Source organism: Theropithecus gelada, chromosome 13, assembly GCF_003255815.1.
Source record: "Theropithecus gelada isolate Dixy chromosome 13, Tgel_1.0, whole genome shotgun sequence".
NCBI lineage: Eukaryota > Metazoa > Chordata > Mammalia > Primates > Cercopithecidae > Theropithecus > Theropithecus gelada.
The window spans coordinates 107,617,462-107,643,782 of NC_037681.1; the positions used below are offsets into that span (position 1 = coordinate 107,617,462).

A 26,321-nucleotide genomic window follows, 5' to 3' on the forward strand; every position below is an offset into this window, starting at 1 on the left:
AATGAAACTACTTTGTATTTACTGATACTATAATTGTGGATATCATTATACATGTGTCCAAACCCATAGAATGTACAACACCAAGAGTGAATCCTATGTAAACTATGGACTTTGGGTGATAACAACATGTAAATAGAGGTTTACTAATTGTAACAAATGTACCACTCTGGTGTGGGATGTTGATAGTGATGGAAGCTATGCACGTGTGAGGGCAGGGGTACATGGATCTTCTGTACTTTCTATTCCATTTTGCTCTGAATCTAAAACTGTTCAAAAAATAAATTTACTAAAAAATAAAAACAATTATACCCTGAAGGTGAAATCAAGAGTAATAGAAGGGCCATCTGTATTCAAGATTGCCATTTTGTATGATGAGACTGGAAGGACTCCAGTCCTTAATATCAGTAGAATGCAGTAGAATGCAGCAACACCTGGCATCAGGCGCTTCCTCCAGAATCTACAAAACCAACATGCCAGAGAGTCGTTGGGCTTTTTTTCTGCCTGATTGTTCTAGTGTACATATGACTTAGACTAGAGATAACTGGGTTTGAACCCCATCTCTGCCATTTCCTCACTGTCATCTTCAGCAAGCTGAATTGTTTTCCTTATTTGTGAAGACTGAATGAGATCACATGTCAAAGAGCTTTGTAAATTCTCACACACATACAAATATAAAGTGCTACTGCTGAAGCAGTTTATAAATGTATCTTAAGAATGTCCCAGATGAGTGGGACTTGGTTAGGATGCATGACCACACCTTGGTGTGCTGCTGGTCAGCTCCTGACTCTGAGAAAGCACTGATGGAAAGGCCCATGTCACACGTACAAGATAACCAGCTCGAAGCAGGGACAGGCAATGAGAGGTGAAAGAGGCCTAGTTCCACAACTCTGCTATAAGCCACTGTAGTAAAATTTTCTGTTATTTGCTGCTGAACATATTCCTTAGCTAATACTACAAAAAAAAGCAAAAATATCACCCATTATGTTTTATGAAGTATATGTAACACTAATTCTAAAGTCTGAACAAAACTCTAATCATAGAGTTGCCAGATAGTATTCTAATGAACTCAGGTGCTATTTAAAATACTAAAACTATCCTCAAATAGATTGTACAAACCCATTAAGACCAAAGTAGATTCACATTCAATAGGCATGGGTGGCTTAATCTAAAAATACTACATTCAAAAACCAAGAACACATATTATATACTAAAATATAAATGGCATCAGAGTAGTGACTGCGTCCCACTATGTTAACAATATGCTGAGTGTACAGAATGCAATCAACAAATAGATGCTGAATAAATAAATGAATCAATCCATAAACAAAGCATTATTTAATGGTAGAAAGTCCCAGAAAGCATGTGTTAGACTGAAACAGAAATTCCTATCTAAAATCTTCAAAAGACCACAGCATTCAAAGTATCATTATATATTTAATTAAAATGCCAAATTTCATGCTTAAAAATGGTTAAAATGGCAAATTTTCTTATGTATATTTAACTATAATAAAAAACTTTCCCCACATCCCCCCAAAATGTTAAAATTTTACAGAAAACATTACTAAGTCAGCAATGTAAAAATTAGTTGATCACATTTAAAACTACAAAGATCAAAGTTACACAGAGAGGAATATGAAATAAACTGAGCAGCATTCCATTGGTCACAGCTCTTTTTGTTGAAATGCCTTCCCTACCCCAGGCCTGTCTGCAGATCTCTCTGGATTCAGGCTCTCTCCAACTTCAGGGCCTCTCCACATGGTCCTCCCTCAGTGTGGAGTGCCAGTCCCACTGACAGCTCCATACTGTAGAGGCTTGGTGGACAAAGTTAAAAAAAAAAAAAAAAAAGGGAATGCTTCAAAGTTTGTATTTATCCTTGCGCAGGGCCACATTAATCTTCTCGGTAGTGTTTCAATTTTAGTATATGTGCTGCCCAAGAAAGCTGGAGTGCAGTGGTGTGATCTCAGCTCACTGTAACCTCTGTCTCCCCGGTTCTAAGCGATTCTCCTGCCTCAGCCTCCCAAGTAGCTGGGATTACAGGCACACGCCACCACACTTGGCTAATTTTTGTATTTTTAGTAGAGGCGGTGTTTCACCATGTTGGCCAGGCTGGTCTCGAACTCCTGACCTCAGGTGATCCACCTGCCTCAGCCTCCCAAAGTGCTGGGATTTACAGGCGTGAGCCACTGTGCCTGGCCACTAGATTCCTTTTATCTGGAGGAAGACTCACTATTTTATTTCCAGTGCCTAGCACTGTGCCTGACATGGCCGACAAGCATTTGTTGAAAAAACCAATAAATGAATTTAACACTGAGGTGGTTTTATAAAGACTCAAGTGCTCCTACAAGAATGAAAGATTTAGTATTGGGTCTGAAATAATGTTTTTTCTTTCTTGTATTGATCAGAAAACTTCCAGAACATTTCTTTATTTAAAAAAAAAATTTCGGCTGGGTGCAGTGGCTCACCCCTGTAATCCCAACACTTCAGGAGGCCAAAGCGGGTGGATCACGAGGTCAGGAGATAGAGGCCAACATGGTGAAACCCTCTACTAAAAAATACAAAAACTAGCTGGGTGTGGTGGTGTGCGCCTGTAATCCCAGCTACTTGGGAGGCTGAGGCAGGAAAATCACTTCAACCCGGGAAGTGGAGCTTGCAGTGAGCCGAGATCACACCACTGCACCTCCAGCCTGATGACAGAGCGAGACTCTGTCTCAAAACAAAAACAAAAAAAAATTCATATGGCAAATAGCAGGGAGAAGGAAATAGAAGCTCATTCTCCCAGTGTTTTAAATTATAGACAGAACATCCACATACTGGTAACAAAAAGCAACTGATGTAGGAAAAGAAATTAAAAACCAGAAATAAAAAAGGTTCACTTTTAAATATTTCATCAAAGAGAATTTTGAAGACACAGAAAAGTAGAGAAGTATCATTTCACCAAACAGGAGATACAGGTAGCAAATAAGCACATGAAAAGATGTTCTTAATAACTGGCCATGAAGGAAATGCAAATTAAAACCACAATCAGCACCATACACCTATCAGAATGTCTAAAATGAAAAACAGTGACAACAACAAATGTTGGAGAAGATGCAGAAAAACAGGATCACTCATACATTGGCTGGTGGAAATTTAAACCTGTACACTTTCATAGCAGCTTTATTCATAATAGCCAATAACTGGAAGCAACTCAGAAGTCCTACTGGGTGAATGGTTAAATAAACTGGTATATCCATATAATGAAATACTACTCAACAATAAAAAGAAATGAACTATGGATACATGTAAACACTTGAGTTAATTTCCATAGAAGTATGCTGAGTGAAAAAAGCCAATCCCAAGAAGTTACATAACTATGTAACTCCATTTATACAACATTCTTAAAATGACAAAATTATAGAAATGGAGAATTAGTGGCTGCTAAGGAGAAGGCAGAGATGGGAGGAAAGTAGGTGTGGCTATACAAGGGCGACATGAGGGATCCTTGTATTGAGGGAAATGTTCTGTAGTTTGACTGTACTCCAGATTTGCAAGATGTTACCATGGGGGGAAAGTAGGTGAAGGGTACACAGAATCTCTCTGTATTATTTCTTGCAAATACAGGTATACCACATGTATGTGAGTCTACTAGTTTCTAAAAACACAAACCTTAATTTAAAAAACATTAAAGCATGTAAAAATAAAGTAACATTACAACCCCACACCTGATACAAATGAAAAAGGGATATTATACACACAAAAACAATTTCTGCTATAAATATGACCATGTTATAATATCAACAACTAAAGATGGAAGCAAAGTAACTAAAAAATTAGTTTCATGGCCAGGCGCAGTGGTTCATGCCTATAATCCCAGCACTTTGGGAGACCAAGGCGGGCAGATCACGAGGTCAGGAGATCGAGACCATCCTGGCTAACACGGTGAAATCTCGTCTCTACTAAAAATACAAAAAATTAGCTGGGCGTGGTGGCGGGCACCTGTAATCCCAGCTACTCAGGAGGCTGAGGCAGGAGAATGGCGTGAACCCATGAGGCGGAGCTTGCAGTGAGCCGAGATCGTGCCACTGCACTCCAGCCTGGGAGACAGAGCGAGACTCCGTCTCAAAGAAAATTAAAAAAAAAAATTAGTTTCATAATCAGTAGATGTGGAACCCAGTGAAAATATTCTGAAAATAATCTGGACACCAATAATGAAAGCAACAAAAACAGAGAACTCTTTCTACCTATCACAGGCTCTCATGGGAATTATTAAAATTTTAAAATTTAATTTTTTAAAAATTAAATTTTAGTTAAATTTTTTTAAAATTAGCAAATAAAAATGGGGCCAGGCATAGTGGCTCACACCTGTAATCCCAGCACTTTGAGAGGCCCAGGCAAGCGGATCACTTGAGCACAGGAGACCGAGACCAGCCTGGGCAATACGGTGAAACCCTTTCTCTACAAAAAACTAGCTGGGTAAGGTGGCTCGTGCTTGTAGTCCCAGCTACCCAGGAGGCTGAGGTGGGAGGATCACCTGAGCTACGGAGGTTGAGGCTATGTGAGTCATGATCGCACCACTGCACTCCAGACTGGGCAACACACCCTATCTCAAAAATAAAATAAAAATAAAATGAAGTAAAAATAATGTTAAAAACAGCATCAAAAACATGCAGCTCATTGGTAGCAAGAGCCCAGGGGAGCAATACATTGACTCACTAGACCAACAGTGTGGGTTTTAAAAGCCAACTTAAAACCGGCATTTACAAACACAATGAATCAGATTATAAGAAAATATGAAATCTTATGACATTTCACAATAATGATAAATGAAAGCTCAGAGAAGGGATATTAAAAACATTTGAACCTCAGAAGTAAAAATCCCTTGAGAGTAAGACACCTTTTCTTTGTAACAAGAAAAAAAAAAAAAAAACAGTTAAAGGGTACATCATGATTTCCAAAAAAATCCCTAACACATAATAATAATGAACAGAAAGATAAAAATTAAAAGGAGATAGTACAAACATTCTATAATATGGTGAACCAAAACCAAAAGGATGTCACAAAAGAATATCGAAACAATGTACATTTCAGAAACTTTAAAAATTTAAAGTCACGTTTATTTATGACTTACACGCTCCACTTGAAAAAAATAACTTGAAGCAGTTTATCAAAAAGATGTATATGGCAGATACAATAAAATAAATTTAAAACGCTCAAAAGTGTGAGTCGATTCCATAAATGTGGGCTGGAGTATCTCAACAACCACACTATTGACAGTTTGGGCTGGACAATTCTTTTTTGGAGGCAGCGGTTTTATGCATTCTAGGGTGTTCAGCAGCAACCCTGGTTTCTGCCCACTAGATGCCAGTAGCAGCACCCTTTTTCCTCCCAGTTGTGACAACTGAAAATGGCCCCAAATACTGTCAGATGTCTCCCAAGCCCCAGTTGAGAATCAGTGGCCTAGGCTAATAAAAGCTACTGCAACTGAGATTAAGTTTAGCTGTGAGCATCTCAACAGCTAAAACATAAAAGTTAATCATGTTTTGGGCTGTAGGACACTCACTGGTAAAAGCAACACGGTTTCACTAGGAAAGACTTTTTTTCAGGCTAGCTTCTAAGATAAATTTCTTCCATGGCTTTTAATATTAAGTAATATTAAAGCATATAATCTTTATTGACTGCACCACTAATTGTATAGAAGTTATAGAAATAATCTTCATGTGGCTGTTTTCTTACCCACCACAAAAACGCAAAGGAGGGCTGGGCGGGTGGCTCACGCCTGTAATCCCAGCACTTTGGGAGGCCGAGGCGGGTGGATCACCTGAGGTCAGAAGTTCAAGACCAGCCTCGTCAACATGGTGAAACCCCGTTGCTACTAAATATACAAAAATGAGCTGGGCATGGTGGCGGGCGCCTGTAATCCCAGCTACTTGCGAGGCTGAGTAGCTTGAACCCGGGAGGCAGAGGTTGCAGTGAGCAGATTGCGCCATTGTGCTCCAGCCTGGGTAACGACAACAACAACAAAAAGCAAAGGAATACTATGAAAACAACTCAGCAAAGGCATTGCTGTGGGAAGTAAAACAGGAGGATGGAGAAGGGTTTCTGAGGATCCAGCTTGCTAACAGGAATTGGACTTTAAAATTCTAGAAGGATGACTGCCTACTGTCACTCTCACTTAACGCCAATGATGTGTTTTTATATGGTATTTACAGAGTATAAAATAAACATTCATATGAATAACAACTAAAATTAAATATGAAACAATCAATTTGTGAGGAAGGTAGATGATTTTTTCACTCCCTTTAAAAATTTCATTTAATGTTGTATTTTGCTTATGTAGGGGCAAATATTTCATTTGAAAAAGACAATCATGCACTGTAGAATTGAAATCTGTAAAAGTTTTGGAGGGGAAAACTTAAAATCCTTGAATAAACACCATCATGAACAACACATGACACGGATATGTATTTATTTTAGAAGATTACTTATTATTCAGCAAGCCTTAAAGAAACTGAATTTTAATCTTGCATATGCTAGATCACAATTTAATATTAAATGCAAAATTTGTTTATTTAAGGACTCAAATTTGTAGACCTGAGTAATAAATGTGTGTGGTATGTATAAAATGACATAATGTTAGACTAACAAAAACAAACTGCAGGACAGTTCGTATAGTACTCAAATAGTAGCTACCAGTGGGTAAGGGGGCTGAGGCCAAGACAAAGAAATTGGTGAACAATTACTTTTATTTTACATATTTCTACAGCATTTTAAAAAACAATAAGTCTATATTAGTATGTTCGCACACTGCTATAAAGACACACCTCAGACTGGGTCGTTTATAAGGAAAAGAGGTTTAATCAGCTCACAGTTCTGTGGGCTGTATAGGCTTCAGCTTCTGGGGAGGCCTCAGGAAACTTACAACTGTGGTGCAAGGCAAAGGGGAAGCAGGCACATCTTCACATGGCAGGCAGGAGACAGAGAGAGAGAGACAGATAGGGGAGGTGCTATACAGTTTCAAACAACCAGATCATGAGAACTCTATCATGAGGCACCACTAGGGGGATGGTGCTAAACCATTAGAAACCACCCCCATGATCCAATCACCTCCCACCAGGACCACCTCCAACACTCAGGATCACAATTCAACATGAGATTTAGGTGGGGACACAGAGCCAAATCATATCAAAATCTGTAACACTTAAGTTAAAAATACTAGAAAATTATTTTAAAATGTGTTTTGATTCAACAAATTGGTTTAAACTTCACAAACGTTATGCTTGACCCCAAAGATCCATACTTGCAAACTCACTTTCAGGTACTCCAATCAAAGCACAGAAGAAAACAAAATAAAAGGACAAAGGTAGCTAGGTGGATGTACTACCCTACCTGGGCCTCCCTTTTATTGCATGGCCTGCCCCCTCTAGACACAGTGTCATCAATATATAAGAGTTTGGAGCTCTCATGCATCTCTGCCACTCAGAATCCCACCATAGCTCAGCACTCACACCTGCCCCACTGCTTTAATGGTAAAATATACATAAATTATTTTAACCCAAAATTATACATAACAAAATTTGTAATGTATCTATTTTTAAGTATATAGTTAAGTAGAAGTAGGTACATTCATTCACATTTTTGTGTAATCATCACCGCCATCCATCTCCAGAACTTTTCTCATCTTCCCAAACTGAACCCCTGTACCGTCACTCAACTCAATCCCCATTTCCCCTTACCCTTGGCAACCAACACTCTACTTTCTGCGTCTACATCTGAGAATTCAAGGTACATCATGTAAGTGGAATCGTGTAGTATTCATCCTTTTTTGAAGTGCTCATTTCACTTAGCATAATGCCTTCAAGATTCATCCATGTTGTTGTAGCATAAGTCAGAATTTCCTCCCTTTTTAAGGCTGAATAATATTCTGTTATACAGATACATCATATTTTGTTTACCCATTCATCTGTCAATGGACACTTGGGTTGCTTCTACCTTTTGGCTATTGTGAATGCTGCTGCTATGAACATTGGCATCCAAATACCTATTTGAGTCCCTGCCTTCCATTCTTTCGGGTAGATCCCAAAAGCGGAATTGCTGGAGCATATGGTAATTCCATTTCCTGCCCCACCTTTGACCCTCTCCCTTAACCCTCTCTTCCAATCAAAATACACTCATCATCTGTCTTACACTACAAGGAGCTGATTTCAGAAAGCTGTTATCTGGAAAGCACCTAATCATGACAATGTATTAATACGTGACAAGGCTGAACAGATCACCCCTCCCCAGAGGCATCTGCATTTTAATAGGCGAACATCTTAAGAAAGAGGAATGACTTTGTTAAATCTTGGCTTTTCAAAGCAGCAACAGGCTAGGGATGGGATGGGGCCATGGAAAGACAACAAAGACATCTCAGGAACTTTGGTTAGTTTTCTCTTTTTCCACTCCCAAAATGTAGCCTTTTCCTTCCTGCCCTGTCCCAAGTTCTATCCTGGTACCTACTCTGCTGTATTTAATCTCCCAACAAGCAACATTCCACTATTAACCAACGCAACAATGCTGTCTAGGAATCCTTCCTGCCAGCAAAAGCTTAGGCGCTGCAGAGGCCAGGTGAACCAAATAGCCACTGATTTCCTGGGGCTAGTCTGATCAGTGAAGACTCCTCTCTTAGACCTGTTCCTCTCCCTGTATTTCCAGTGTCTGTTAATGGCCCTGCAGTCTCTTTCCAGGCTCAAAGGCTCAGAGCATCTCAGCCTTTGTTTATACCTTCACTCTGCACCTGTTCTTGTGTCTTCTACTCCATTCTCACTAGACTAACCTATTCCATTCCCCTACTCCACTCCTTTACTTCTCAGGTCCCACTGCCACCAATCACAATGGACTGTCCCTCCCTGCACCTGTGCTCTGTGCTTATAACGTGCTAAAGCTTTCAAATGTCTACAAAAGAATTTAAGTTCCTCAGCCTGATATCTCAGAACTCTGACTCCAACTTACCTTTCCAGCCTCACCTCCCACTGCTCCCCTTCATGTATTCCTGTCAAACTGTTTCCTGAACACAGCCTGAAATATTTCAATTGTGCCTTAGTACACCTAATCCCTCTATACTCAGATGCTGCCCTGATTCTCCCCAAAATACTTTTCCTCTTAACTCGCATTGCACTTTATCTGCATCGCTACAGCACGTCTTATTTTGAATTTGTCTTTGAGAAACCTTGCTCTTCTAACAGCTGTAAAAACTGTCATCTTCACCTCCTTGCTCATCCTCTCCAGCCATCCCTCCCACTTGCTCAGTACCCAACCTCCCAGACCTTCCTTCTGTGCCGGGAATGCTCAGTTCTTTTTGGCCCCAGGGCCTTCACACATGCTAGCCATCCAAGTTGGCACACCGCTTCCCACGCCCCCACAAACTTAATAGTTCATCTTCCTTCAGGATTCATCAGCGCCTGAAAGGAGCCATCCCTGATTCTACATTTCTCTTTTACATTCTGCTAGTGCATATCACAGTTTGCAATTATAAATATCCATTTGATTATTTATTATTTTTAATTTTTATTATATTTCTTCAATTATCTGCAATTTACCCCATACCTAGAGGGCAGTGATTGTGCCTGTAATATTCACGATTTTAACCCCAGTGCCCAGCAGTATGCCTAGCACATAATAGGGCTAAAAGAGATATTTATTAAATGAATTAACATTTTGGTTTTTGTAGCTCAGTCTATATGCCTGAAAAGACTAGGGAGGGCAGGTACTCAGAAAGCCTATATTTAAATCTAGCTTCCCCTACCCTCCTCCCTTCCACTCTCTCCTCTGCCTCCCTCCCTCCCACCCACCTCTTTCTTTAAAAAGGTAAGTGGAATAGGAAAGAAGAGGACGACTGGGAGAAGTTCTGAGAAACAGTATACAGAACGTAAGAAAATTTCAAAAGGACAACTATCATTAACAAAAGAAAATACTGCACCAACGAGGAAGAACAGAATGATTTCTTTTAAAATAAGAAACTGAGAACTCTTTCTTGAAAATTAAAGTTAAGATAGCCAAAATAAAGAATTCATGAGAAAAAATGGAAAATAAAGTTGAGGAAATTTTGCAAAAAGTATTATACAGACAAAATTGATCATGATAATGATGAGAATATTTAGAACCTATCTATACAGCAATTACTATGCCAGACAATGAAGTGAGCCTCACAACCTGCTTATGAGGAAGGCACTAACTATTATTATCCTCAAAATGGAACATGGAAAAGATAAGAAAATTAAAGGACCAGTCTGAGAAATCCAATAACTAAGACTGTTGCTTTCAGAAAGAAACAGAAAATACAGTGCAAAGGCAATGTACATGCACACATCCAAGCACTGTAGGATACAAGTCCCCAGGACTGAAAAGATGCGCCAAGGAATAGAAGGATACAATGCTTTTCTTTTAGAAATCCATATGGAAATACTTATAGATGAAATTACAGTTCGTCCTCCATATCTGTGGGTTCAGTGTTTGTAAATTCAACCAACCAAAGACAACAAAATATTCAATATCAAAAATATTCAACAACAATGAAAATGAAAGGCTGTGTCTGTACCAAACACGGATAAGCTTTTTGTCATTATTCCCTAAACAATATAGTATAACAATTATTTACATAGCATTTGCATTGTATTAGGTATTACATAATTAATCTAGAGGTTAAACGTATACAGGAGGATATGCATAGGTTATATGCAAATACTACTTCATTTTATATAAGGGACTTGAGCATCCACAAATGTTGGTATCTGTGGGGATCCTGGAACCAATCCCCCTGTGGACACCGAGGGATAAATGTATATGGATTCCCAGGGGAAAACACAGGGACTAGGTGAGATGAATATAGATTAAGTAAAATCAGCCAAGAGTTGACAATTGTTTAAGCTGGGTGATAGGTACATAGAGATTCATTTGGGTATTCACTCTGCTTTTGCATATGCTTAAAATTTCCATAATAAGAAGTTAAAGAGAAAACAATAAGGACAATTCAAACAATCCAACTTCTCTCCTGAGAAGTAAACCTTTTTCAGACCTCTGTTTATCCACTTATCATTTATTTACACACCTACACAAACGCATCCTCTATTTACTTATTTACAGAGCGCTATCATGCTATATATACTGTTCTGCAACTTGATTTCTTATTAAATGATGCATCATTAACATCTTTCTATAGCTGACTACTATGCTGAAACCTGAATAAATCATAATTTACTGATTCAATCCTTCACTGAAGAAAAATAAAATGTTAACAGTTCCCCTGTTACAAACAACTTTCTGTTGTTGGCTTTACTTATGTGTATTTTACTAATTGGGTACAAATGCCCAATGCCTATAATTGTACAATTATAAAACTATTTCAAAAACAAACTTAAATATAAAAAAACTTCAAAATCAATAAAATTCACATTAACAACATAAATTTCATGTGATACTTTGCTGAACTAAAACACCACTTATAATGTGGGTTATGCTACAGATAAAATACTTGAGAACTATGCATATATATATACTGTTCTCATCTATCTGTCCAGTGACTCCTTTCCCACTTTTCTCCATTAAGACTACTGAGGTTGCAGTGAGCCGAGATGGCACCACTGCACTCCAGCCTGGGCGACAGTGCGAGACCTCGTCTCAAAAAATAAAATAAAAAAAGGCTACTTAAAATCCTTGCATCAGATGGGATTCCTTTGGTAAGGACATTTACACAGTAAATTGAGTTATCCTCTTTTCACACTGGATTGCCACAGTGAAATTTGACACCAAACCTCAAAAACAAAAATGCAAATGGGGGATTGAAGTCTCATTAAACTCATCAATTATAATGTAACCCAGAGTATACATATGTTTAATTTTTTAATGATGCCAAAAATTAAAATTAAAAAAAAATTCTCATAGTAGAAAGACTGGAAGAAGAGAAAGTGGTGGGAGAAGGAAAATCAAGATTTTTTTTTATAGGCATATCAATTTTGAGATACCCCTTAAGACATCTGAGTGGAGATGCCAATTACGCACTTAGAGATAAAGTCAGCCCTGAAGATAAAAATTTAAAAATCAATGGCATTTAAAGGCATGGGGTTAGATAAGATCAACCAGTGGGAGTAAAGATGGAAAGGAGCAGAGGATCTAGAATAGAACCCTAGCACCTTAACATTCAGAAGCCAAAGAGCAAATACTTCACTTTTCAATTCTGGTAAAGCTACAGTATATATGAAACAAACAACTTAACATATGGTTATGGGTGTATACTTAAACAATAGGCTCTTATGTGCAGTGCACAGGGGAGCTTTTGTTATGTATACCGCTTAAAGTGTATGATAAAAGAGTTTTTTCTATGCAGACTAATGATTACTTACTATAACTAGTTGAAAAGGTATTTTGGAATCAGGATACAGGAAGAAAGGGCAAAGAAAAGAGAATGATCAAGTTTAGTAGCTCTGAGAGAACTATTAACACAAGATAACATTTCTCAAAAATAAAAAAGTATGACAATACCAATTAAAAAGGTATGGAAAAAAAGAACTCATGAACTGCTGCTGGAAATATAAATTAGTAAAGCTTCTTTGGAGAGCAATTTTGTAATTCTAGCAAAATTTAAACCCAGCTATTTACTTAGCAATTCTACTTCTGAGTATACAACTGTCCTAAACTTTTACACATAGCAAAACCTGAAAATAACCTTAATATCCATCAAAAGGGGAACAGAAAAATAAAATGTGATACACCAATGTAATTTCATCTAGTAGTTCAAATCAATGGACTACAGCATCCTCTCCCTCTCTCTATATATATACATAGATCATTTTATTGTGGTTGCTGTTGGTTTTTTTTGTCTTGTTTTATACAGACAGGGTTTCATTATGTTTCCCAGGCTGGTTTCGAACTCCTGGCTCAAGTGATCCTCCTGCCACAGTCTCCCAAAGGGCTGGCATTACAGGTGTGAGCCATTGTACCCCACCTACATTTATCCATATGAACGTATTTCAAAAACAATGATAAATGGAGAAAAAAGACGCAGAATGGTATCTATAGTATGATACTATTCATATAAATTTTAAGATTCACAATAGTGGTTTTCTCTGGAGAGGATGGGAGAGAAGAGAATGAAACTGGAAAGGGGTAGTAAAGGAACTTCAACTTTTGTAATAATGCTTTATTTCTTTTATAATATAGACGCAGGCAAATACAACAAAACGTTAGATTTTATTAGTTCTGGACCAGGTGCAGCGGCTCACACCTATAAGCCCAGCACTTTGGAAGACTGAGGTGGGTGGATCGCTTGAGCTCAGGAGTTCAAGACCAGCCTGGGCAACATGGCGAAACCCTGTCTCTACCAAAAAAATAAATAAATAAAAGATAGATTTTATTAGTTCTGCATGATAGGTACATAAAGATTTATTATATTATCCTCTGCTTTCATCTCCACAATTGGAAAAAAGAGGCTGTGCATATACTTGCTTTATTCACAGAGGAAAAAAGGCAAAATAAGCAATAAGGAAAGAGTGAAAAATTTTTAAACAAGCTTATCATGGTCAACTGAACATGTGTCTTTTGAGCATGTTGCAGGAAAAATTGAGAATAAATCTGAAACTTTCAAGCTGGCTATAAAAGACAAGAATACTTGAGCTTTCAAACATGACAAGATTAGACTATTTCTTTACGGCACTGATACTCAGTTTGGTCAAAAGGCATATCTAGGTGATATATCCAGTATTTCAAGAGCCTAAAATCATCACTTTAGGGCTGAAATAACATGGTATTTAAAAGTGAAGATAGGCCAGAAGTGGTGACTCATGCCTGTAATCCCAGCACTTTGCAGGGCCGAGGAAGGCAGATCACCTGAGGTCAGGAGTTTGAGACCAGCCTGGGTAACATGGCGAAACCCTATCTCTACTAAAAATACAAAAATTAGGGGTGCGTAGTGGTGGGCACCTGTAATCCCAGCTACTCGGGAGGGTGAGGCGGGAGAATCGCTTGAACCTGGGAGGTGGAGGTCGCAGTTACCAAGATCGCACCACTGCACTCCAGCCTGGGTGACAGACTCCACCTCAAAAAACAAAAAGTAAATAAATAAAAGATAATCTTGATAGATTTTTTAAAAGATGATGTGGTACAAACATTTTGTCATTTTTTTTACTCTTTCTCAGCCCACGATTATTCTCTTCAGTATCTGGAGAAAGAAACTAATGATACATTAATGGTTAGGCATATTTTAAAACCACATTTGAATGTTAAAATTGAATGTGAAGAAAATGCCTTCAGAACGAAATACAACCAAATAATGCATTAAAAACTCATTTGGCACCATTCTATAAATTAAATCACTTCATCTTCTAACTTCTTTTGAGTGTGATCAATGAAGTATCTGACAGAGTTGAAAATATTCTTTAGTGAAAAATTTCTCCATAATTTCTTTCTTTTTTACAGACACAGTCTTGCTATATATATTGTCCAGGCTCAAGCACAATGGTTATTCACAGGTGCAATCATAGCTCACTGTGGCCTCAAACCCCTGGGCTCAAGCACTTAATTCTCCTTGCTCAGCCTCCTTAGCAGCTGGGACTACAACTGCATGCCACCATGCGTGGCTCTCCATGATTTCTGAGTCTGTATTCAATCTAAATATCTGACAGTCATTTGCTGCCATTACTAAAGAATTATAGTTCTGAGTTAGAACTACTTCATAATTTAATGGAAATTAAGAAAAGAAACCAACTAGATGAATGACTACAAACAGTACTGTACTGGATACTGAAAGGAAACAATGTTTATTCCTATTTTAAATATCATGAGTTCCTAAAAGTCATAGAAAATGAACAGTTCACATGTATGCTGAATACCCATAACGTGGTCTACAGATTCCTAAGATGTGAGGAAGCATTAGGTAGACAGAGATGAAGGAGAAAAGGAGATGAGCCAAAGCCCCACAGCCTGTTGTAACATTTTGCCTGGGGCTGCTCTGGGACTAGGACAAAGGTAGAAAGCTCTTTTCTTCAGTCTCCCTCCAAACATCTAAGCTGGCCCCTTACTTCTACAACTGAATTCTCAGGTCACTTGATAACACTGTTCAATACATTCTAACTTCTAAACAAAGCAGATATATATGTAGATTTCATTATTATTTAGAAAATACTAACAAAAGAAAACATTATTATATTTTGCATTTGTACAACACTCAACACTAAGAAAATACAAAGAATAAAAACCGGAGTAGAGTTTTTCCTATTCAAGGAACCCATGTTGATAATAACAGCAACACTGGCATTACAAGCTGACTGTAAGGTTAAGTGCAGCCTTACCCAGCTGGTTCTTCATCCCCATGAGCACTGAGTTCATGTGCGCTTTGGAGGCATACAGCTTGCTCACGGCCTTCCTTGACCTGATCATCTCCTTGGCCAGAACTACACAGACATCCTTCTGGCCCTTCTTGGCAGCATCTTTCACAGATCGTTTCACTTTTTCTTCTTCTCTTTGGATATCTAAATTTAGAACAGAACATCAAAAATCAAGGGTAAGTCAGGTTTATTGGCACTCAAATACATTCTTATTGTGATCTAAATGTGTCTATTAAGTAGAAAAACATGTAGAAGGATAAACATAAAATCAAAATAACGTAGTGAATATTCATCATTTCCAGAAACAACATCAAAGTAGTTTAAAAGAAAAGTACGATATTATTACACTTGACAAAATTTCGAAACACCCTTCTTACATTTGTTGGTACTGGCCCTAAGAACTTAAAAAACAAAATTACTGTAAATGCATTCCAGAGCTTGCTCCAATAATCAATAAGTAGTATTCCCACAATCATAAGAGTACAGTTTCTATACAGTCACTAATCATTTCTAGAAACCTGCAACTTAAGGAAAGCCTGAACATATTATAAGTCTCATACCAGCATCAGCTAAAGGTAACATATGTCTTTATTATATGCTTTATGATCAGTAGTGTTTTCTCCAATTTTTAAAACTGTGGCAAATACATAAAATATACCATCTTAACCATTTTTAAGTGTACAATCAGTGGAATAAAGTAACATTAACATTGTTGTGCAACCATCACCTCCACCCAGAACTCTCTTTTTTTTTTTTTTTTTTTTTTGAGACGGAGTTTCACTCTTGTTGCCCATGCTAGAGTGCAATGGTGCGGTCTCAGCTCACTGCAACTTCCACCCCCTGGGTTTCAAGTGATTCTGCCTCAGCCTCCCCAAGTAGCTGGGATTATAGGCACCCACCATGATGCCCGGCTAATTTTTGTATTTTTAGCAGAGATGGGGTTTCACCATGTTGGCCAGGCTGGTATCGAACTGCTGACCTCAGGTGATCCACCTGCCTTGGCCTCCCAAAGTGCTGAAATTACAGGCATGAGCCACCGCGCCTGGCCCAGAACTTTTTTCAACTTTCCCAAAACTAAAATTCTGCACCCACTGAACAGTAACTCTCCATTTCCCCTTTCCCCTAACTCCTGGCATCCATTATTCTATTTTCTGTCTTTACGAATTTTACTACCCTTGTTACTTCCTTTAAGTGGAATATTTTTCTTTTTCTGACTGGCTTATTTCACTAAGCATAATATTTTCAAGGTTCATCCATGTTGTAGCATATGTCAGAACTTCCTTTTTAAGGCTCAATAATATTCTATTGTATGTATATACGACACTTAACCATTCATCTGTCAATGGATACTTGGGTTACTTCCAATTTTTAGCTATTGTGAAGAACATGAATGTACAAACATGTCTTCGAGACCCTGCTTTCTTTTGTGCATATGCCTAAAAGTACAACTGTTAGGTTACATGGTAATTCTATTTTTAATTTTTTGAGGAACAGCTGTACCGGTTTTCACAATGGCGACATCATTTTACATTCTCACTAACGGTATACAAAGGTTCCAATTTCACTACATATTCACCAACACTTGTTATTTTCTGGGGGTTTTGTTGTTGTTGTTTTGATAGTAGTCATTCTAATGGGTATGAGGTCATTTTGATTTGCATTTCCCCAATGATTAGTGATGTTGAGCATCTTTTCATATGCTTACTGACAGTCTGTACAGCTTATCTGGAGAAATTCCAAAAGTCTATTGAAGTCCTTTGCCTCTTTTTGAATCAAGTCGTTTTATTGTTGTGGCATTTTAGGTGTTGTGTATATATTCTGAATACAATCTCTCGTCAGACAAATGATTTGCAAATGCTTTCTCCCACTCTATGAGTTGCCTATGAGTAACTCTGTTGGTAACATTTTCTTATCTTTTTAATACACAATTTTTCTTTTTCTTTTTTTGTAGAGATGGGGTTTTGCCACGTTGCCCAGGCTGGTCTCAAACGCCTGGGCTCAAGCAATTGACCCACCACAGCCTCTCAAAGTGCTGGAATTATAGGCGTGAACCACTGTGCCCTGCCAGGTAATCTTTTTAAGATGCACGAAAATTTTTTATTTTCATGAAGTCCAGTTTGTCTACTCTATTTTTTGGAGATGGATCTATGTGGCTTAGGGTGTAATGCAGTGGCTATTCACAGGCATTAGTATAGCACATTACAGCCTCATACTCCTGGCCTCAACTTATCTTCCAGCCTCAGCCTCCCGAGTAGCTGGGACTACAGTCACACATCACCATGCCCAGCAGTTTGTTCTTCATGTTGTGAAGTTTTGCCCTATGTTTTTTTCTAAGAGTTTCATAGTTTTAGCTCTTACATTTAGGTCTTTGATCCATTTTGGGTTAATTTTTGTATACATTGTTAGGTAAAGGTCCAACTAAATTCTTTTGCAAATGGATATTCAGTTTTCCCAGCACCATTTGTTGAAAACTGTCCTTTCCTCCACTGAATGGTCTTGCTACCCTTGTCAAAAATCAGTTGACAACAGGCACAGTTTTTCTGGATACCTATTTTATTCCATTGGTTTATATGTCTGTCTTTATGTTAGTTTAAGTACATTGCTTTTATCTCTGTAGCTTTGTAGCAACTTTTGAAGCCAGGAAGAGAGTGGTCAAACTTTCTTTTTTTAAGACTATTTTGATTATTTAGGGTCTCTTAAGATTCTATAAGAATTTTAGGACAGATATCTCTATTTCTACAAAAAATATCATTGGGATTTCGATAAGGATAGCACTTTGAATGTATAAGATTGCTTTGGGTAGTACTGACATCTTAACAATATTTAATCTCCCAATCCATGAAAATGAGATATCTTTCCATTTATTTATGTCTAATTTCTTTCAGTAATATTTCATCATTTTCATTATACAAGTCTTTTGCCTCCTTGGTTAAGTAAATTCCTAAGTATTTGATTATTTTTGATGCTATTGAAAATGGGTTTTCTTAATTTCCTTTTCAGATTGTCCATTGTTAATATAGAGAAATACAATTGATGTTTTTGGTGCTGATTTTATATCTTGCTACTTTATTGAATTTATTAGTTCTAATAGGTCTTTTCTGAAAAATTTTTAGGGTATTACACTTATAGTATCAGCTGCAAATAGATTTTTACTTCTTCCTTTCCAATTTAGATACTTTTAACTATTTTTTTCTTGTCCAATTCCTCTGGCTAGAAGTTCAATATTATGTTAAAGAGAAGTGGCAAAAGTGGGTCTCCTTGCCTTGTTCCTGATTTTAGAGGAAAAGCTTTTAGTCTTTCACCATTTACTATGATAGTCCCTGTGGTTCTTTTCATACATGGTTTTTACTATGTTCAGGTCCTTCTATTCCTAGTTGTTTTTAGCATGAAAGGGTGCTGAATTTGGCCAAATGCCTTTTCTGTGTCAATTGAGATGATAATGTGAGTTTCTTTTCCCCTTCTGTTAATGTGATATATTACACTGATGAAATTTTATATGTTGAATCATTCTTGCATTCCAAGATAAATCGCACTTGGCCGTGATGTGTTTAATGTGTTGCTGGATTTGGTTTGCTAGTATTCTGTTGAAGATTTTTGCATCAATGTTCATAAGAGATACTGGTCTATAGTTTTCTTGCAGCATCTTTGTCTGATATTATATCAAGACAATACTGGCATCACAGAATGAATTATGAAGCGTTTTCTTTTCTTCAATTTCTTGAAGTTTGAGAAGCATTGGTGTTAGTTCTTAACTGTTTGATAGAATTTACCAGTGAAGTCATCAGGTCCACAGCTTTTCTCTGTCAAGATATTTTTGATCACTGATTCACTCTCCCTGCTAGGTATAAGTCTGTTCACATTTTCTATTTCTTCATGTTCCAATCTTGGTAAGTTTTATGTTTCTAGTAATTTGTCCATCACACCTAGGTTACACAATTTATTAACATACAATTGTCCATAGTATTCTTATAATCTTTATTTCTGTGGAATCAGTAGTAATGTCTCCACTTTCAACTCTGATTTTAGTACTTTCAACCTTCTCTTCTTCCTTAGTCAATCTAGTTAAGGCATATACATTTCGTTGTCTTTTTCAAGAACCAACTATGGACTTTGTTAATGCTCTATTCTTTTTCTGTTCTGTTTGTCTCTGCTTTTATCTTTATTATTTCCTTCATTCTGCTAGATTTGGGATGAGTTTGTTCTTGTTCTATTGCCTTTAAGTTGAAAGCTAGGTTGTTCACCTGAGGTTTTTTTTTTTTGAGACACGGTTTCACTCCCGTCACCCAGACTAGAGTGCAAGGTGGGTCACCATCGCAACTCACTGTAACTTCTGCCTCTGGGTTCAAGCAGTCTTCCCACCTCAGCCTCCCAAGTAGCTGTGACTACCCATAGACTACAGCACCTAGCTAATTTTTGCATTTTTGATAGAGACAGGTTTCGCCATGTTGCCCAAGCTAGCCTCAAACTCCTGGGCTCAAGTGATCTGCCCGCTTTGGCCTCCCAAAGTGTTGGGATTAAGCCACCACACCTGGCATTCATTCTTAATGTAAGCATTTATAGCTATTAATTTTCCTCTGAGTGTTGCTTTTGCGGCACCTTCTAACTTTTGGTATGTTCTGATTTGGTTTTTACTTGTCTGTAAGTACTTTCTAATTTCCTTTGTGATTTCTTTTTTCACCCATTGGTTAAGAATGTGTTGCTTAATTTCCATACATTTGTGAATTTTCCAGTATTCTTTCTGTTACTGATTTCTAATTTCATCCTGTTGTGGTCAGAGAAGATACCTTATATATCTTTTAAATTTGACTGAGACTTGATTTAAGTCTAACATATGGTCTGTCCTAAAGAATGTCTCACATATATGTGAGAAGAATGTGTATTTTGTTGTTGGGTAGTATTCTGTATACATCTTTAGATCTAATTGTTTTATTTCATTCTTTTTTTTTTTTTTTTTTTTTTTGAGATGGAGTCTCGCTCTGTCTCCCAGGCTAGAGTGTAGTGGCACAATCTCGGCTCAACATAACCTCCACCTTCCAGGTTCAAGTGATTCACCTATCTCAGCCTCCCGTACCTGGGATTACAGGCACAAACCATGACACCCAGCTAATTTTTGTATTTTTAGTAGAGACGGGGTTTCGCCATGTTGGTCAGGCTGGTCTCAAACTCCTGATATCAGGTGATCCACCTGCCTCAGCCTCCCAAAGTGCTAGGATTACAGGTGTTAGCCACTGTGCTCTGCCTTAATTCTTCAGGACCCCTGTTTTCCTACCTAATTCCTATCTAGTTAATAGACCCATTGTTGACAGTGGGGTATTGTCTAACTATTACGGAAGAACTATTTCTCTAATTCTGTCCACTTTTGCTGCATATGTTTTGACAGTCTGTTATTATATACAAAAATATGTACACTTGTTTTATCTTCTTGCTGTATTTAATCTTTTATTAATATATAATATCCTTCTTTGTCTCATATAATCTTTATTTAAAGTCTGTTTTATCTGATAATAACATAGACATTCCTGCTGTCTTTTATTTACTATGTCCATAAAATATCTTTTTCCATCCTTTTGCTTTCAATCTATTTGCATTTTTGGATCTAAAGTCTTACTCTTGTAGACAGCATATGTGTTTTTAAATATAAGATTATGTTTTGTAAAATCCATTCTGCCAATGTCTGTTATTTGATTTGGGACTTTAAATCCATTTACATTCAAAGTAATTACTGTGGGCTGGGCACAGTGGTTCATGCCTGTAATCCTAGCACTTTGGGAGGCCAAGGCAGGAGGACTGCTTGAGTCCAGGAGTTCCAGACTAGCCTAGGCAACATGATGAAACCCTGTCTCTACAAAAAATACAAAAATTAGCTGGTGCAGTGGCATGCATCTATAGTCCCAGGTACTTGGCAGGCTGAGATGGGAGGATTGCTAGAGTCCAGGAGGTCGAGCTGCTGTGAGCCGTGTCACGCCACTGCACTCCAGCCTGGGTGACAGAGCAAGACCCTATCTCAAAAAAAAAAAAAAAAAAAAAAAAAGGAATTATTGATAAGGACAAATTTTCTTCTGCCAACCTGTCATTTATTTTCTGTATGTCATAGCTATTTTGTCTCTTATTTCCTGCATTAATGTTTTCTTGTGTGTTTACTTGATTTGTTTGTAATGAAATATTTTAATTCCCTTCTTATTTCCTTTTGTATAGCCATTTTCTTTGTGGATACCACAGGGATTACGCTTAACATCCTAAACTTATAATACTCTAATGTGAATTTGCATGAGCTTCTTTGTTTTTGAGTCTCACTTTATCACTCAGGCTAGAGTGCAGTGGTATCATGATCTCAGCTCACTGCAACCTCCATCCCCCGGGTTCAAGCGATTGAACCCACTGCTTTCTGGCCTCTAATGTTTCGGATGAGAAATCTTCTAAAATCTTATGAGGATCCTTTGTATGTGACAAGATGTTTCTCTCTTGCTCCTTTTAAGATTTTCTCATTGTCTATGGCTTTCTACAGTTTGATTATAATGTGTCTTTCTTGGCGAGATCTCACTTGAGTTTATCCTACCTGGAGTTCACTGAACTTCTTGGAGGTTTATATTCATATCTTTCATCAAATCTAGGAAGTTTTCAGCCATTTCTTCAAATACTCTTTCTGCACCTTTCTCCCTCTTTTCTCCTAAAATTTCCACATTGCATGTTGGTCTACTTGATAATGTCTGACAGGTTTCTTAGGCTCCGTCCATTTATTTTTTCTTTTTTTTTTTTTTTATAGACAGGGTCTTGCTCTGTTGCCCAGGCTGGAGTGCAGTGGCATGATCACGGCTTACTGCAGCCTCAAGCTCCTGGACTCAAGTGATCCTGCCTCAACCTCCTGGGTAGGCAGGACTACAGGCATATATCACCACACCTGGCTAATTTTTGTTTTTATTTTTTGCAGAGATGAGGTTTTGCTGTGTTGCCCAGGCTCGTCTCAAACTCCCGGCCTCAAGCAACACACCTGCCTCAGCCTCCCAAAGCGCTGGGATTATAGGCGTTAGCCATTGCAGCCAGTCTCATTTTTTTCTTCTGTTCCTCAGACTTCATAATTTCAATTGTTTTATTTTGAAGTCTGCTGATTCTTTATTTTACCTGCTCACATATGCTTTTGAATCATTCAAGTAAGGTTTTCACTTCAGTTATTACACTTTTCAGCTCCAGAATTTTGGGGTTTCTTTTCTTGTTTTCTATCTTTCCATTGATATTTCCATTTTGTTCCCACTGTTTTTTTTTTTAACTTAATCCACCTCTTCCTTTAGATCTTTGCACATCTGTAACATACTTGCTTTAAGTCTTTGTTTAGCAAATCTACCATCTAGTCTTTCTCAGCAACAGTTTCTAGTGACTTACTTTTCCCTGCTTTGAGGAGGCCATATTTTCCTGTTTCTTTGTATGCCTTATGATTTTACTGAATGTTTGAATCTTCTAATGTGATAACTCTGGAGATCAGATGCTGCCTCTTCCCCAGGGCTCATCAGGTTTGGTTTTGTTTTCTTTTTTGTTTTTTAAAATTGGCATAGGGTTTCTGTGGTAAAGATCAGCACAAGGTATAAACTCAAGGTCTTCTGAGCTATTTTATGAGCCTGTACCATTCCCTGGGCATGCACAGTGACTTCTATATTCCCTCATATATACAGCTACTTTTGAGTAGCCTAGCTCTCGATGACAGAAATGTAAAATGGCACAGCTGCCATGGAAAACAGTAAATGGTTCCCCCTAAAATTAAAAATACTATTATTATTTGATCCAATAATGATTTCGTTTATGTATGCAAAAGTACTGAAAAGAATTGGAAGCAAAGCAGATATCTGTACATCCATCTTCATAGCAGCATTATTCACAATAGCCAAAAGGTAGAAACAATCTAAATGTCCATCAGCAGATGAGTGTATAAAGAAAATATGGTATATACAGGCAACAGAATATTAGCCTTAAAAAGGAATGAAATTCTGATACCTGCTACAACATGGATGATCCTTAAAAACATTACAGTAAGTGAAATAAGCCAGACACAAAGACAAATATTATTTGATTCTACCTATATGAGGTACTTAGAATAGTCAAATACTTAGATACAGAAAGTAGAAGAGTGGTTACTAGGGGCTGGGGGTAGGGAGAAATAGGAAGTTATTGTTTAATAGGTACAGAGTTTCAGTATGGATGAGGAAAAGGATCTGGAGATGGATAGTGGTGATGGTTGCACAACATTATGAATGCACTTACTGCCACTGAACTGTACACTTAAAAATGGTTAAAATGGTCAGCTTTATTTTATGTAAATTTTACAATAAAAATAAATAAAAATCAGCAGCAAGACTAGTATGACTCACTTATAAATAAACATTTGGGTATAAATACAAAAACAGAGAGAAATATATCTGGAAAAGGATGATCATAAAAAGTATTTGTGGTGGTTATCTCTAAGTGGTCAAACTTCAGGGCGATTTTAACTTTCTTCTTTCTACTTTTCTGAATTTTCACATGTGTATATTTCACCTTTATAGTCATGAGTACTCACCCAAGCTGACTATTTTCATTTGAGGAGAAGATGAAATGAATTACCTAAATTCATTCCAATTATTGCCTATAATGAGTGTTCAAAATGTGTTACATTTGACTGAAAGCTAAACATGTGGACTACCATAAATCTTCCATGAGAAGCTGAGAACACCCTATAGTTACATTTTGCTTTAAGTTACTTAACTTGTTATTTAAGTATAACATATATACAGAAAAGTAACCATAACTGTACAGCTATATACATTTTCACAAATTAAACATGCTCATGTAACCAGGACCTAGATCAAGAAACAGAGTATCACCAACATGCCACAAGGCCCCCTTATGTCACCTTCCATCCACCATTTCCCCCCAATAAGCATAGCCAATAGCTTGACTTCTGAGAACATAAATTTGTTTTGCAGTTGCTCATTTTTATACTAGTATTTCTTTTTAAATCCATTCACCTTGACTGCTAGTATGAAACCAAATGAAAAACCAACTGCTACGATAAACCTTCATATGCTTTCACAAGTAACATTTAAAGCAATCACATTACTTCATAGTCACACTTTATCAAAGTGCCCCATCCCCCTTTTTGGTATCACCATCAAGTAGTGAAGTCTCTACTGTATGCCAGGTACTGCCCTAAACATTTTACATATATTCACAGATTTAACTGTCACAACAATTCTATGAGATTCAAAGAAGTTTATATAAGGACAGGTGATATCAGAGTTTAAACCTGGTAATGTTAAGACTCCAAAATCCATGATCTTTTTCTGATATCATGTTAGAGTTAGTAAATTAATAAATTACTATTAATGACAAATAATAGGAAACATACATGAAAGATACTGGGCTTGAAGATCGTCATTTAAAAGGCAAAATGAGCTATGGATGTGAGAAGAAATACAGTGAGCATAGCACAAAAAAGGAATATGCAAGGCTGTGAGACACTAATGAAACTTATGAGGTTTCTAACATTTATTTTTGACACAAATCAATTATTATAATTGTCATACATTTTACCTCTACATGTTACAAGCCCCACAATACATTATTATTTTTACTTTCAAGAGTCAGTAAGTTAAACACATTCTTAAGAGGAAAAAATAATTTATATTTACTTATATATTTACCATTTCCAGCATACTTTATTCCTTCATATAAATCCAAGTTTGTATCTGGTATGATTTTTCTTCAGCCTACAACCTCTTTTAACATTTATTTTATTGGCAACAAATTCTTTCTGGCTTTTGTTTGAAATTATCTTTATTTCACCTTTACCTACGAATGTTATTTTCATTGGACTTAAGTCTAGGATAACATGGGGTTGTTTTGTGGGGTTTTTCTCACCATATGAAAGATATTCTAGTGTGCATTGTTTCTGATAAGAATTTAAAAATCATTCTTATCACTGTTTATTGGACCTAAATTTGTCTTTTTTGGGGGGTTATCTTTTTGGTTTTCAGTAATTTGATTATGCTTTGCCTTTGTATGGTTTTGTGTTTATTCGATTTGGAGATGAGTTCCTTGGATCTGCAAGCTTAACAGCTTTCATCATGTTTGAAAAACATTCAGTTACTATTTCATATGATCTCTTCCTGACCCCTCTCCTCCTGAGACTCAAATTACACACATTAGCTCACTTGATATTAAAAGCTCTGTGTTGTTTTTTTTTCTTTTTTCTGTCTGTACTACAGTTTGGATAATTTGTATTACAGGTTGAATATCCCTTATCCAAAATGCTTGGAAACCAAATGTCTTTCAGGCTTTAGATTTCGGAAGGTTTGCATCATACCAGTTGTATATCCCTAATCAGAAAATCCAAAATCCAAAATCTGAAATATTTGGGCTGCTGATAGGACACTCAAAGGAAATGCTCATTTGAACATTTTAGATTTTGTATATCTTCAATTTCACTTATCTCATTTTCTGTAGTGTCTATTCTGCTGTTAAACCCATTTAGTGAGTCTTCATTTAATTTCACTTCATTTCAGATCTTTCACCTCTAGAAATTCCATTTTGTTATTTTCTGTATTTTGTATTTATCTCCTCATTATGTATACATTATCCTTTAATCTCAACATATTTATAATAGCTGCTTAAAAATCCTTGACTGTGAATTCAATCATCTGTTTTTTTCGTGGGGGTTTTGGAATTTTTTTTTTTTTTTTTTAATCTATTTCTATTACCTGGCTTTTCTCCTGATTTGGGGTCGCATTTTCCTGCTTCTTCATAATAGTATCTCATTGGAAGCTGGCCACTGTGTATGTTTCATTGTTGGGTGTCTGAATTTTGTAGTCTTCCCTTAAAGAGTGTTAATCTTTACTTTGGCAGGCAGTCAAATTACCTGCAAATCAGCCTTCAAGTCTTTTAAGTCTTGTTGGTTAGTTGGTATGGGCTTGTAGTAGCCTTTTTTCTAGGACTACCTACCTGATCCTTATTATTAAGGTGTGA

At 37.1% G+C, this 26,321-nt stretch overlaps 1 protein-coding gene and 1 non-coding gene across 5 annotated transcripts in view; both read right to left on the reverse strand.

The window, feature by feature from the left end:
- The window catches only part of CHMP3 (charged multivesicular body protein 3), a 60,029-nt gene that overhangs the window by 8,826 nt on the left and 24,882 nt on the right, over positions 1–26,321 (reverse strand). For 3 of the 4 annotated variants that reach the window (XM_025405799.1, XM_025405803.1, XM_025405800.1), the window contains one exon: positions 15,297–15,476. In XM_025405799.1, the coding sequence (XP_025261584.1) occupies positions 15,297–15,476 (180 nt within the window). The remainder of the gene's footprint in view (positions 1–15,296; positions 15,477–26,321) is intronic. The other variant, XM_025405801.1, reaches the window with a different exon arrangement.
- Positions 1,839–1,940, reverse strand: LOC112605445. The gene has a single exon (XR_003115436.1). It is a non-coding gene; the product is annotated as a U6 spliceosomal RNA (small nuclear RNA).